The sequence below is a fragment of the Lineus longissimus genome, chromosome 15 (genome assembly GCF_910592395.1).
Source record: "Lineus longissimus chromosome 15, tnLinLong1.2, whole genome shotgun sequence".
Taxonomy (NCBI): Eukaryota; Metazoa; Nemertea; class Pilidiophora; order Heteronemertea; family Lineidae; genus Lineus; species Lineus longissimus.
The window spans coordinates 11,072,010-11,085,299 of record NC_088322.1 but is presented as its reverse complement, the minus strand read 5'-3'; the positions used below and the strand labels follow the sequence as shown (position 1 = coordinate 11,085,299).

Below are 13,290 nucleotides of genomic sequence, written 5' to 3'. Positions count from 1 at the left end.
GCGACCGCAAAAGAGTTTGTAATTTCGATCCATACGATATTCGAAGCCGCAAGTCCTGCCTCTTGCATCCCCGAGGCGTTCCATCGTTGATGTGATCTCAGATAAAACCACGTTTCACTGGATATCTTTAATTTGTTAAAATTGTGAAATTATTCAATTACACACATTTTCATTCATCATAACTCGCCGGTTCATTGTGTCTTGTTATTATAAGATCATTTCAAATTTTAACGAGATGTAAGGACGTTTATTTTGATGGATGTTAGGCGTTCGTTTTTGCTCGTGCGTGAAATGGTATGTGCAAATTTTCGAAAAAATGGCACTCACACTTTTAATCATTTCACACCAAAAATACAGCAGTTGAATTCAATGTTGTATCATCTGAAAATTCAAAGTCCGAAGTATCGAGAATAGTTACTCTACTAGAATCGGATAGAAAGGCACGACCAGGAACTCGCTATTTGAAGAAAAGCGCTGACAGCAGCTGCTTTTTTCAGCGATCTTAGGCCTATCCTGTGTGCAGTGCATTTTCTAGTAAAATTCGCGAAAAAGCCGGCCTATATATATGTAATATTATAGTGACGACAGCACCTAATTTACGCCTGCAGAGTAATTTTGTGACAATTATTGAAAGTTGTACTGAAAAAATGTCTTACCTGATCCATCGCTTATAAATATGTTCTCGGAATATTCTCGAAGAGTAGAATTGGCAATTGATTTCCGATTGTTACGTAGTTCCAAGAAGAAGAAGGCGAAACGTGATGAAACATGCAGCGACAGTCCCTGTTTCAAACTTGTACAAAATCCTGCTATCAACGACTGGAGAGAGTTCGATAATTCTTTGTCGGTAGGATGTTTTTGTCAAACGATGAAAATTACCCAGTAAAATTGTCGGACAGTTTTAGCCCTACCCCCAGGGAGACGACTGGTTGAGCTGGAGAATCGAACGAGAAACAGGCCGAGGCTTTCTACCCGCGCGTCCGGCTCAACCGTATCAGTTTCCTTCACTGTAACTGACCTCGGGAACCATTGTCTAGGGGATGGAGAAACAGACTCGTGTCTCTCCAGACGTTTCGTACAACCCTAAAAACTCAGGTCCAACCTTTCGGGGTGTACGCTCAGTAATTGCAATGTTGAGATTTATAACCGAACTAATGATATGGCTTGTATTCTCCGCTTTCGCAGCCATAGGGTTGTGTGTCCGCGCGCTATTTCCATACGAATCGTTTACCCGGGGGATTTCTGGCCCTCCGTTACAAATGATACCCCTCTCTTAGTAATTGTAGGGTGTGTGAGATCGGATGGAGAAACTTGGCGGAAATTATCGGAAGCTTGCCAACGTCATGTTTGATTGAGTTTGAATTTCAATTTTGACAACACCCTTTCTCGGCCTTCCTGCCCATGGTCTCTGCGATACGATCTTGAGGAAGCCACGGGTATACGGATTCCGCCCGGAAAAAGGTACCTCGAAATGTACACGGCTGTCGTAGTGTGCTGTTTGTCGCGGCTTTAAGTAAAGCGTGTTCGTGGAGATGGATGGCAGAAAATTATATAGATATAGAATTGCTTCCAGCGTCAAGTTTGTGGCAGTCTTGAAGTGAAGCCGGGTAACTACATTGTACTTACATATATAAATTTCCATCAATGAAAGTTACATAAGGGTAAGTTGTCGACAGCTCCATATATGTCTTTAACAAATATAAGTATCTTTTGCTAGTGCATGTACCTCCAGTACCTTTTTTTGCCAGAAGTCGCTTCCCTTTGATGATTTGCCAGGCGGAGATAGCGACTCGGTGCAGTTCCAAAGTTCATCATTGTCAAGCAGAGGCCTTGTTTAATACAATGAAATGATTTAAGGACTCGGTTTGTATGATTTTAGGCAGAATGGGGTCATAAACATACAATGACAGTGCGAACGAAATTTCGGGAAAATGTATTTTACAAGAGTTATTCATGTGACAAGACAATAAAAGAATAGCTGCATGCCCTCTTAGAAAATAGGTTTTCCATGGGTAATTAACAGGTACATGATAAAATGGAACCCCTGTTTGGTTTTGCAATAAAATCCTGACGGCTTTTAACTGAGCGAGAAGTGCTATCTTGTTAAGGGGTTGTCTAAAAAGACACGGCTATATAGCAAATCGCTAGGTATACTCTGTGAATCCAATAAGGGTTTTATAGAAAACCTCAGAAAAGGGGTCTGGGTTCTGTGTGCTTAATGCACCCGTGATAATCCTCTCGATAACGCTTAGTTCTGATGTTAGAAACGAATAACTCCCTGCCTTTGTCCCCATATCCCGTATCCTAAGGCGTCATCGAACCGAACCCCAAATGTCTTTTGCTAGATGGGGACTTAATGATGATAATTATTGAAACTTAACACTGCATAATACGCCATAACGACACAGTAGAAAGGAAAATTAGTCCGATTATTAAATAAACGAATTACAAGCTAGGAGGAGCAATTATACAGATTGGTTTACTGCATTCCATAGTTTCAAACTTCATCTAATTGTTTAACAAGTTAGGCGAGTTTTTAAAGAAACGGCGAAGTGTTCTTTGAAGTTGTTCACAGGTGCTTCGAGTTTGGATTTCCTTACCAGAGTTTTTTTTGGCAGAGGGCCATTTTTGGTATCGTACGTTTTGCTTTTTTAACATCTGACGCCTGAATTACCAAAAAATCCATTTTGACAACAGCTCTTTGGAAGGAAGTTGACAATAAGGACGAGTTGACATAGGCACAGAGACACGAGGAGCTAAATTAGCGTTGATCATGCAATTCCTCCATTAAAGTAGTCCTGAACGTCATCCCTGAACCTAAGCATTTTCATTTCCAACTCCGACCTTGCTGTGATAACGCGATTCTTCCCCTGACAATTAGTAAGATTCCCTTCCCTAGTTTAACCAGATGTCCTGTTCAGCTCAAGGCACGGGGTATCTTTGAAATGAAGCAGAGATCTCCATTTCATCTAACTGAATCGCCTCTGATATTTCCTTCCAAATTTAGGCCAAGACGAGCAAACGATATGGGCCTCCTTTGGCGTGATGTCATCACGGATTAGCTTTGCTGGGGTACTCAAGCGGAAGGAGAGCTCTAGGGGCCTGAAAGAGGCGTGTTGCGCTGACGGAGGCCTGTCGGGCGGGTGTTGGTGAGTGTATGACCTCGGCGGGAGATCTTCTGAAGGAGTGTATTGCATCAACTTCTAGAGAGAGAGTGTTGGGCTCATTTTCTCATCTCATGAGGGGTTTGTTGCGCCAACCATGATTGTTGGCCTCTGGCTCCGTTTTTCGGCCGTAGATAAGTCGGAATCTCCATAGCTAGCTTTTTGGTAGGGGGAAGGGGGCAGACAACTCTTTTGTTCTCAGTCGTGCTAAAAATCTTCCGAAATCTGCATGAAAAACGAAGTCATATGATGCAACATCTTTTCTATCAATATTTGACCTAGTAGTTGGTATCTTTGACGTTAGAACCATCGTAGCGTTTCGAATGCAACACCAAAGGGATGGAGATGCAACGTGTTCTCAAAGAAATGTGAGTTGTCGGCAAATGTTAAAGGCAAATATCATTTAATCAAGAAGCGCACAACTAATTTTGCTAATCCGCGACAACCGACCTATTACACGCATCAAGGAATGGCCGCATCACGGCAGCACCTTTTAGTCATACACTTTTTCATCTCGGTTGTATCAAATTTCAGCCCAACCACAGAAACTCAGTCTGGAATCTGTTCATCACATCTAGGCAGGTTTCACCCGCTCCTATGTTTTTGGCTTGGATCTGTTGTCACGAATTCCTTCCAAACCTTTACGGCTTCTCAAGATCCGGCAGAGGAGCAGAAAATATGTCAGCAGGTTTCGATCGTGTCTTCTTGATATGAACTTGTGGTAACCCCTGCGATACTAAAAACCTGCAAAATCTCGCACCCTTCTCGCAAGCTTTTTACCTCGTCGCATGAAAGAGTCAAAAAAGTAAACCTTGGATTGGCTATCTTTGAATTATGTAATCTTTTGTGATAAGGCAACAGAAAGGGGAAGGTTATAACATCTCCCTCCATGCCATTTCCAACCAACCTTATAAGAAACTAAACATCTGTGACGAATGGATGCTATTCAATGTTTTGATAGTCCAGCCCTTTTTAAGTAGGAGAGGGCAGATAGCAGACATGATCAGCCCCGTGATCACGTCTGCTTTTGAATATTAGACGCAGGGTATACGTACCGCACCTGGGGGTTGCTCTTCACAGTTCAGTTGTCACGGGGTGCTGAAGACGGGCATGCGCTTCTCATATTTAAACTTTATGTTTGCCTCACGACATAAAAAAAACCAGAAGAAGAAAAACACTTTCGGATATGCTTTCATTGAAATATATAATTGGCCGGGTTGGGCCAACAGATGAGAGGGGAAAGTTAAAATCCCTCCGACTCATCCATGTGACATGTAACGGTAAACATGAGTCTTTTGTTGATGTCACGTGGAAGCAAAAGACAAAATAGAGGTGGGGCACTTGCACTGCCTATCTTTTTGTAAGACGTGTGTGCCGGACGAGATGAAGACTAGCGTCGAATGTGCTCTGAAGATAGTAAGAAGAAAACGGGGTTAGAGATTTTGCATCCACCCAAACCGGTTGCGGGGCCCCTACATAACTGCAGTGGATGCTCGCCTCCTTTTCGAGTTTCGCCACCAACTAATAATTAAGCAGGTTTCGCAACACCTACGAATGACCAAGGCCTGCCGTGTCATCAAACCATGTGCTAATTCATTTACGCGACACTCGTAAATCATCTTCTGTACTAATTTGTACGCGGAATCGGGAAAACTTTCGAAAAGAGTCGTCAATAAAGTTCAATATCATACTTCGCACAATTTACTTTGTTGTTCGAAGCTTTTCGTACGGGTTGCGAAACCTCCCTTATATTATGACAGCCAGTACGAGACACAGCCAGGCTAATACATGTTTATATCAAAAGCAGTACATAGTATAAGCCCAAACATGTCGTCGGCCTTTTCAATATGCAGCCAACTACCAACAGACTCTCATCAGGTCTCTGCAATTACTTCAGTCAACCATTATTATAGGTAATTTTGTAGATTCTGTCACCTGTGTTCAGATAAATGGAAAATCTGTTCGCGTGTAACCATTAGGGAATAAAACTGAACTCGATTAAACTCGAACGGTTTCGAGAAGATGTTTGCCAAATTGAGATTTAAAGATAAAAAGGTAATAAAATAGCTTATTGTTCCGGCACTGTTATACACTTGGTTTTATTTGTTCATTGCGACAAACGCCGCAAAATATAACAACAATGAAACGATTGTAAAGCAGTGCCATCACCGGATGATGAATTACACATCCCAAAATGCATTACCTGACATTCCCTCTCGACCGAGTGCAGTGATATGAAAATTATAGTTATTATTTCTGAATTAATCATCACTGATTGGGTATTTTTGTTTCCCTGGCAATGGTTTAGTCCCATGGTTATAGTTTTAGATCGTGAACCAAATGCAACAATTCAACACATCACTGAAAATGTGTAATATGGTGCTGGTTCACTCATACAGAGGCTGTGCATCATATACGACTCCCGCTCCGACTTCGACTCTTAGCGGCGAATTACGTCGTCTGATGCTAAACTTCGATTCCGCTGAACCGGCGAGGAGTAGGCCTACCCACACAACGATATTTCAAAATCCGGATCGGAGCTGTGCATTAGCGGGAAACGTGAAGTCATTTCCCATGTCGTGGTGATGGCCTACTTCATAACAAAATCTTTACATGTATTTATGCTATGTACAGAACCAATTTGAAATCTTCTAAAAATCCAGGAGAACTATCAATATAAAACCGTTCGTCAGGTAAATAAAATCGATCATTATCACAAGATTTTGTTATCCAACCTTGGAGTTTCTACCAACATGCAGCAAAATAATATTCACCAGTTATATTTCCATTTTAGCACTTGAGTATCTAAAACTTGTCTCGTTAAAAATGACAAAAGCAAAAGATATTTGTTCTCGCTTCTTTGGGCGAAATTCGACCTTGATAGCAGGCGTCAATAATTTATCAAAATCATTTAAATTCCTAACTTGCATTCTTTTCTTTCTTTTTGTTGGGCGTTAAAAAGTGATTATGATCACCAAATAGCTACCAGCATCTTTTTTGATTTATTTTGATATTTTGGTCGGTTACCGGCAAATAAGCATGTAGGACGCGGGTAGGCAATTTCGCTTAAATAGCGTCTGTTTTGAAGAACGTGCCTCGGAAAAATTACTTCCTTTGTCAAATTTCGCTTGACAATCATTAAAATACGCGCGCGCTATTGTCATTAATGGAAAATACACCATTCAGTATACGTGGTTATGAATAACAATGTCAGAACATACGTAATTTTCAAAACTGAAGTGGTGTTTTTGAATTCGAAGTGGCTATGCACACAGCATGTTTGCTGTGGACGCAGCCGAACAAAGTTAGTTGCAGCCACAGTATTTTCATTATCAGGATGAACATAACGTTGGATTTGTAATTCGCCGCTCCAACAACATCAACGCACGATCAATAAAAATACATCGGGTCGTTTTCGGGCCATCCGCCACAGCCCATTCCTATCTGTATAAATGGTCAATAAATTGACCGGTTGCTGCCTCGGGTCGTCCCCCCCGCGTCAGGCCTGTCCACTTGGCTTATCGCGTATACAGAATGGGAAATGGGAGAAAACGTAACCACCCCTTTCCGTGCGTCTCAGCCCCGAACTTCCTTCCTTTACCCCTGGGGTTGCACATTAATCATAAAATGCTAATTTAGAAATCAAATAATCTAAATCTTAACCGTCGCAACTGCTAGTTCCTTAAGTAAAGTTCCAGATGATTTCTTCACATGAATTACAGTTCAGCTTATGTTGAAAAATGCACCATGCATTTTTTGATGAGATGATAGTGATAGAACAGTGTGTGAAGCAGATCAACATAAAGAAGCACAGAGTTTACATTTGACATGAAACGATATGCTAGACAATCCTTTCGAACATCATCAACGTACACAGTGTCATTGTTTGTATGAAATTGATGATATGTTACGACAATCCTTCCACCTGCGTCTGTGTAGGCCTGTCAGCTTTGCAGGCAACGCCGTGGGTCTGCTTTATCTCAATAAGGATGCCCCAGGTTATGTTCCCTGAACAAATAGACTCCAAAATCTCAGCAAACCGCTCTGAATATTGAACAACTGGAAAACAATGGCCGATCACATAAAGTATAACATCTAAAGAAGATGTCATCACAACTTGTGACCCTTATGGTGAACTTTGGTCCCTTGCGTGGGGAGAGTTATGTGTTTTATGGATGCCAAAGGGTTCATAGGATATTATGGACATGATAGGGGCATGTGGAAGTTGACTGTTTTCAGGACAAAGTGCATGAACTTGTAGCTGAGAAGAAAACAAGAAGGCTAAACTTTAGAATCCCCGATCGGAAATGACGTAGTTTGATCGCATTCAACTATAAATCCATTGAACAGTGGTGCTTGGTTTGTCAACCGATGACCTTTTTTTGGGGTGTGATCGGGGATTGTAAACTCGTTCCAAGAAGAAATCTAATCTAAGTCATTCCCGGTTCAACAAATCACGATTAAGGATTTAAACATTATACTTTATGCAATAAGCATGGTGTGCTACCATTGGGCAATGGCCTGCACTATCAATAACATATTTTTAAAGGTTCGCACTTTTAAAACTTGTTGGAAATCGGACCAGCGATTTCGACATATGCGCCATTCGCTACCTCTGAATGACTAAATACTAAACATACGGTAGGAAAGAATAGGCCATATCGCCATCAAAAACAATCGCAGGAAATAACTACTTGGTTACTAACCAGCCAGAAATATAAAGAAGAATCAACTAGATTATGTGTAATTTAACCCAGAATATACGCAATACTGGTGAAGTACTTAACCAGATTGGGTTTCACTGTTACATGATATGAGGTTCGAACGCACGCTTGATTACGTTTATAGTTCGTGGGGATAATTGCTGAGAAATAAAAAATATCATTGCATTATCTTGAACAGGAAATTGAGATATGTAAAAGAACTAAAAAGGTCAGGATTAGGTAATGGAGCGCCCAATTAAGTAATTGGACCTTTTATATGACGACAGAGCACTTCCGAATATTTTATATTTCTTTTAACAATTAACCAAGTGGCGGCTTAAATGACACGTGACTTATGTAACCGATAGTGCTTCCCAATGCTAATTTCTGAGTTGGTTAGAATAATTAGAAAGTACACCCTCCCTGGCTGTTACAAACTTTATGGGGCTAATTTTCTGGTTCATTACATGTACATCGCTAATGGATCGTTTTGTTGAACATTTTGACAATTCATCGATTTCGAAAAAGCGCCAATTCAATCTTGAATTCATCGCATTTCTTGAAAGAAAATGAAGGATTTTTTGAGCACTTTACTTTGCTTGATTTATTTTCATTTGATTGGGGATCGTTTTTATTTGTGGAATGAAAATGTGCACGCGTCAACGGACGATAACGCTGATTTTTTTATGACAAATATCGAGGGTTTCATGGGAATTGGAGTTCGGTCGGTACGCGTCCTTCAAACATTTGTCAAATGAAACCAAAACCACTTCGCTATCGGAATCTAAAATGTCTCAGATTTCTATCAGGAAGCCTTTAATTTGACACAAATTAATTTACCATTCGCGGTTCTTATTTCAAACCCTGAAACAGCCTCTAGTGAAATGGATCATCAATTTATCTTGTCTTCTCGAATATCGTGGAAGACCACACAATCTTCATGATCTTGCTCTATCATTTCAAAATGATGTCCAGCATAGGGTTTGGATTGGGCGAAGATTGTTCCGAGTTGATAACAATTGTTTAATTCGCGGGTTTTCCTCGATTTGTCAATTTGGTTATCTCGCGTATTCCCCTGTTGGATTTTCCCATGATACTACAATGGTCGCCAAGCAAACCTCCTTTGGAAACAGCGGTATCATCGAATACTTTGGCCCTCCATCACGCCAACATTGCGCTAAAACTAGTTATTTAGTTATCAGACTGCACATGGAATTAATTTTGACAAGATGATCTGCCGATATCCGCCTGGGACTTTGATGTGCGGCCCTATCTTGGGGATAGTGAACACAAAGGGATTCCGATGCAAGGAGCAGGGCAATGATTAGAGGGTCTAAAATCGCGGTTCTCCTCGCGCCATTGTGCGGATACTTTGACCAGCGGTATGATGGGCGCAAAAAGGGCTTCTAATGAGTCCGTGGCTAATAAACTATTCGCATACCGAACGCTACCCTATCATTAGGAAGGCTGACACCCCCGGAAATAGCAGTATTATTCATTTTACACCCGAGCACAAAAACATTTGATGCAGCGGAAGATACTAAGCGGAAGTAGAAGCCATCTCATGATACCATTTGGTCACGACGTTGAGGATTTCTGCGATTAAATTATGGAAATGATGTCGGGCTTGATGTCAGTTTTATTACTGTCATCCTTTACCATCTTCTCATTTCGCAATATTTTGACAGGCAGACAAAAGTAAGTTGACTACCGAAATTCCTGTTCGAAAATTTGCAGAGGATATGCAGATGGTTATCACACATTTGGCGATCGGTGAAGAGCAAAACTCTCTAAAATCAACAACAGACATAACTTACTTATTTGTCGCGTTATCATATTTATATAATAAAAGATCTGAACAGGGGTAAAGCCAAGGAAACACTTCCTTTTTATTCAATCAGTGTAATTTCTTAGTAATTTTTTGTTCAGATACCATACCATATTCTTGGCGCCGATTTTTCTTTCTAGTTCGGCAACTGCCCAAGAAAACAAAATTTTCACGATTTTTATCTTGTGGCGGATTATGAATGAAATTTCTTTCGATTTTTCAAAAATTCGCAATAGTATTTCAAAAATTATATTTGCGCGAATAAAGGTTTTTGGCAAAATCTGCGATGATAAAATACTCACGAATATTTAACGGTTTACGGCGATACTCTTCAATAAGCTTTCGAGCCAGTCTGCTTTAAATCAAACTTCTTCCTTCACAATGCGGAAGAGTACGATAAAGTACTATAAAAAACAAAAACATAAAGAATAAAAAAGAAATACTAATAATACTCGGTACCCTAGTCATTGATATTCTCTAACCTTCGATGCTTCAATAAGATTTTCTGAATCCTGTTCTTACATAATTATTAGGTGCGGTAATGCACATTACCTCAACAATTGCCAAGAGGAACTAGATGAATTTATTTATGACGCAGACACTATAAGCACGGGACATTTAAGAAGAAAATGGCATCCGTCGTCTAGCTCTCCTTTGACCCATACTTGCAGTCAATTTCGTCACACTAATCGTCTTTCCCGGATGACGGGACGAGGCTAGTCCGCTGCGACCGGAGCACCTAACGCTGAAACGTGTTGTTGCCCCCTAGCAAATCGCAAGCTAACTAAGGTGACGATTTGGTTTTACCGCCAGCCCCGTCTATCGTCTTTGACAAAAACTACTTAAAAGGAAGACAACCAGTGTAGAAGTTTGATATGGCCAAGGATAAAGTGTCAGGGGAACACATGGTTCTTTTACGCGCTTTAATCTCTTAGCTATTGACGACCATGGCTTCTATAGAGCCATATACCATAATTAGTCAGAATACAATAGGGCTGGAAACTTTTTCCTGCGGAACATTTTCTACTCCTACACCAGAAGATATGCATGTAATTCAGGCTGCTGACCGAACAGCGTGAAAACTGATGAATAATGCCTTATGTGCCCTTAAGAAGAGGACCGAGTAAGAAGTAATAGCGCAAAGGCATGTCAATGTATGTGCATTCAGTAGCCTATAATCGGCGCGTTGAACCAGCGTGCGACATGCATGAAGAAATGTGCATGGGTCCGTATTCCGTAGTCCGTGATTCATATCTTGAATAAAATTTTGTTAAACAAGATTTAGGCTTAACTTTTTTTGATAATTCTCTTGAACGTTGTTGCTGAGTCGAGAGTGACCTGATCACTACATCAAAAACATGTTCACGGTTACCAAATAGAGTTTCAGAGAACATCGTCAGCTAGTAAGAAAACGCTTTTCCCTAACACCACCCTGGGCTCCACACTCCACTAAAATGTTTCGGATCCGCTCTTTTCTCGTTCGGGGGAAAGTTCGCTGGTACTTCGGTGGCGGCGTACTTCTTGTACCTGGTGAGCAACTCTCTGAGAATATCTGGATACACAGTAGACAGATCAACGCGTTCCTGCGGGTCCTCACGAATATTAAACAATCGATACTGGATCATATGCGAGCGGTTGGCTTCAGTTGCCATCAGCGACTCCAGATAGCGCTCAGTGATATATTCCGCGAATCCAGTCCCATGCTCGAAGGTTGGGACAGGATACCAGTCGTTCAGTTTCCCTGGAGAACCCACGATTAATTTGAAATCGCCAAAGCGATATGCCCCGTGTCGAGACATGCTGTCGACCTGATAGACCATATCCTGTCTCGGGTATGGACCTGAATTGTTTCTGATGTAGTCCCATTGGTTAATTCCGTCGATACCAGGTTCAGCCGTTGCACCGACCGCTCCAAGAATTGTCGGGTACCAATCCGCAGCGTGAAAGAGCCCAGGGTAAGTGCCGCCCTTCTTAACACCCGGTCCGTTCACGAAAGCTAGTCCGCGAGTCCCTCCTTCCCATAGCGTGGTCTTCGCGCCCCTCAGGGGCCAATTGTTACCAGCGTAAACTGGGTAACCCCCGTTATCAGTAGTAAAGAATATAACGGTCTCGTCCAGCATCCCTCTCTCTCTCAAGGCCGCAGTTACATTGCCGACAGCCTCGTCCATTGCCGACACCATCCCGCTGTACTTTCGGCGTGGAATATTGGACACATGTTTATACATGTTTTCATACTTCGCAGGAACTTCAAGCGGCCAATGCACTGCTTGGAACGGAAGATACAGGAACAACGGCTCTGACAAATTATGCTCTTTCACGACCTGTACAGCTCTGTCTCCGAATACATGTGTCGAATAGTCACCTTTTTTCTCAGGGTATGGCATTTCATTATAACGAAAATCAAGACCGTTACTTGAAGATCGGAACTCTCGCATGTGACTGAAATATTGCTCCATACCAACGTAGTATCCGACGAATGAATCGAACCCGCGAAACCTTGGCGTGTAGGCCCAGTTGCAGAATCCTAAATGCCATTTTCCTGCCATGTGAGTTCTGTAGCCCATTTTTTTTAATCGTTCCGGAAGTGTCGTTAGGTTTAACGGAAGTCCGACTGGCTGGCATTCCTGTATGACGGAATGTTGGAGACCAGTGTGGTACGGCATGTATCCAGTCATCCAGGCAGACCGAGACGGAGAACATAGCGGCATGACGTACGCTTGGCTCATCCTCGTCCCTGTGAGGGCTAATGTGTCAATGTTAGGTGTCAGCATGGCATTGTTCATGTAACCTAGGTCATTGTAACCGAGATCGTCTGCTACTATAAATAGCACATGACGGGGCCGTGAAGACGCGGATGTTGTACACACAAGCAGAGAAAGAACGAACAGAACTAGTGGCGTCATTTTGAACAGCGTCCTCTGCCTCATGAATTGACTGAGATTAAAGAATCCTGTTTCATTTGTTTAGTACCCGCCCAATTTGAACACAAGCCTCGGGGGTAAATTACTCCACGTACAATGTACTACTGCAAAACAATCTGGAAGATAAAAAAACTGGTAATTCTTATCCGAGGGCACTGTGAGCGCTCACCTCATTTCCAAATGCTTTGTTGCAAAATTCAGCCGAACTATAATCGGAACTTATGCTGGGTTTCCGTGTATGATTATCTCACGAATCCCCGGCCTTAGTGTGAGTCCTCACTTGTAATCGGTATCATGAACAAGCAGTGCAGTCCTCTCAATGATTGGATATTCAAAACTTGGACCAAACGCCGTGAACCAATTTCTTTCTGAACGACTTCGCGTGAGGGTTATGTCCTCCGAATAACCCATCAATGAAACTTTGAATAGCAGGGCAAAAAAACATCCGCTAGATATCAGGCTCACGGGTAGTGTATCATCTGTATCCAGTAGCTGAACACGCGACACAATCAGGTTGAAGTATTAATTCCTCCGCTAGTTCGCTCGGCCCACATAATGCATGTACATGTACATGTAACAAGGCACAGTGATCACTTACTTGCCACCAGTTGGACCAGCTGCTCCAGTTGTGAAGTCCTCATGATAAACGGGTCAGACTATTAAAGGCATGTGAC

General features: G+C 41.9%; 1 protein-coding gene across 1 annotated transcript; it reads right to left on the bottom strand.

Annotated features, from left to right (window-relative positions):
* Positions 1-10,144: 10,144 nt before the first annotated feature.
* LOC135499794 (arylsulfatase B-like) lies at positions 10,145-13,235 on the bottom strand. The gene is made up of 2 exons (XM_064790750.1): positions 13,215-13,235; positions 10,145-12,732 (listed from the first exon to the last, which is right to left on the bottom strand). Exon 2 carries the CDS (start codon positions 12,620-12,622, stop codon positions 11,117-11,119), a length of 1,506 nt encoding a protein of 501 aa, XP_064646820.1. The 5' UTR covers positions 12,623-12,732; positions 13,215-13,235; the 3' UTR covers positions 10,145-11,116.
* Positions 13,236-13,290: the final 55 nt, after the last annotated feature.